The sequence below is a fragment of the Rattus rattus genome, chromosome 2, assembly GCF_011064425.1.
Source record: "Rattus rattus isolate New Zealand chromosome 2, Rrattus_CSIRO_v1, whole genome shotgun sequence".
Lineage (NCBI taxonomy): Eukaryota > Metazoa > Chordata > Mammalia > Rodentia > Muridae > Rattus > Rattus rattus.
In genome coordinates, this window is record NC_046155.1 from 157,232,231 (window position 1) to 157,233,474 (window position 1,244).

Genomic DNA, 1,244 nt, shown 5'->3' on the forward strand with positions numbered 1-1,244 from the left:
TTATGGAATGGTCATGAGCCTTTGGGACCCACAGATAGAAAATTATTGTTTTGAAGACTCACAGCTCTTACTTGTTGGGCTGTAAGGATGTGGGCCATGGTGGGAAGAACTGGGTGACTTGTATTGTGACTATAAAATCATTTTGTTCCCAATCTCTTCCTCTCATTCTTCAAGCACTTCATTCTTAGCTGGGTGGCCATAAAGGAAGCAATGGTGTGCCACCACACCCTCCTGACAGTATTCTGCCTTCATTCCAGCCCACAGCTATGTATGGAGCTGACCATAGACTGAAACCTATGAAAATATAAATTAAAATTTGTTTTCCCTAATTTAAGTTATAGTCATAGGTGTTTTACTCCAGTAATATAAATCTAATAAGCATAGTCACATTTTAATGGTGAAGACAACATGCACCATGTCTAAAGCTTCTTACATCTTTGGACTCCCATTCATGAAATTTCATGAAATATTTTGTTTTAAAATTCCTCTTAGGAAATGTAGTTCTTGGGCCTGAAAACTCCTTGGTTTTGAGGGTGGAGAAAAAAAATGATAAAGCTTAGTAATTGGTATTCAAAATAGCTGGAAAATGTCTAAAATAATCACATGATTTAACTTTGGGTGCTTTATGAAATTAGCAATGCAATCTTCCAGGGAACTCCCCTTTACTAGGTAAACAAAACATTAGATACATTTTCTTGTGGAAGTTATTCTAAATTATGTTTGTGCAATACTTGTGGTTTGCCCCACCCTCCCCTCCTTATATATAAAAGGCCCCTTGCTTACAGAAATGTCATTTAAACCATAGGACATCTACCTGACAGCTAAGCTTCTACTCTTGACACCATGTGCTACTATGGAAACTACTATGGGGGTCTTGGTTATGGTTATGGCTGTGGCTGTGGCTATGGAGACCTAAGTTATGGCTATGGTTATGGCAGATTTGGATATGGCTGCTGCCGCCCATGTTGCCATTGGAGATACTGGTCCTATGGATTCTACTGAGCCACTTCAGGATCCACTGACCCTGTTTAGACTCATCCAACTCCTGCCAAGTATGACATTCCCATTACTCTTACATGTTTACTAATGGGGAAACTCACCCAAGATAATCTTAAAACCATAATTCACGTTAACATGGGAAATCTTTATTAACTAATGTCTTTGAATTTCTTCTAATTGTATATTTTTTAAAGATATTGTTCCTTTATGTCCTCATTAATTCTTGTTAAGAGGAACAAATGTGA

At 37.8% G+C, this 1,244-nt stretch overlaps 1 protein-coding gene across 1 annotated transcript; it reads left to right on the top strand.

Annotated features, from left to right (window-relative positions):
* The first annotated feature begins 843 nt into the window (after positions 1–843).
* LOC116894715 (keratin-associated protein 20-2-like) lies at positions 844–1,002 on the top strand. Its single transcript, XM_032896413.1, has one exon. It carries the CDS (start codon positions 844–846, stop codon positions 1,000–1,002), a length of 159 nt encoding a protein of 52 aa, XP_032752304.1.
* The last annotated feature ends 242 nt before the right edge of the window (positions 1,003–1,244 follow it).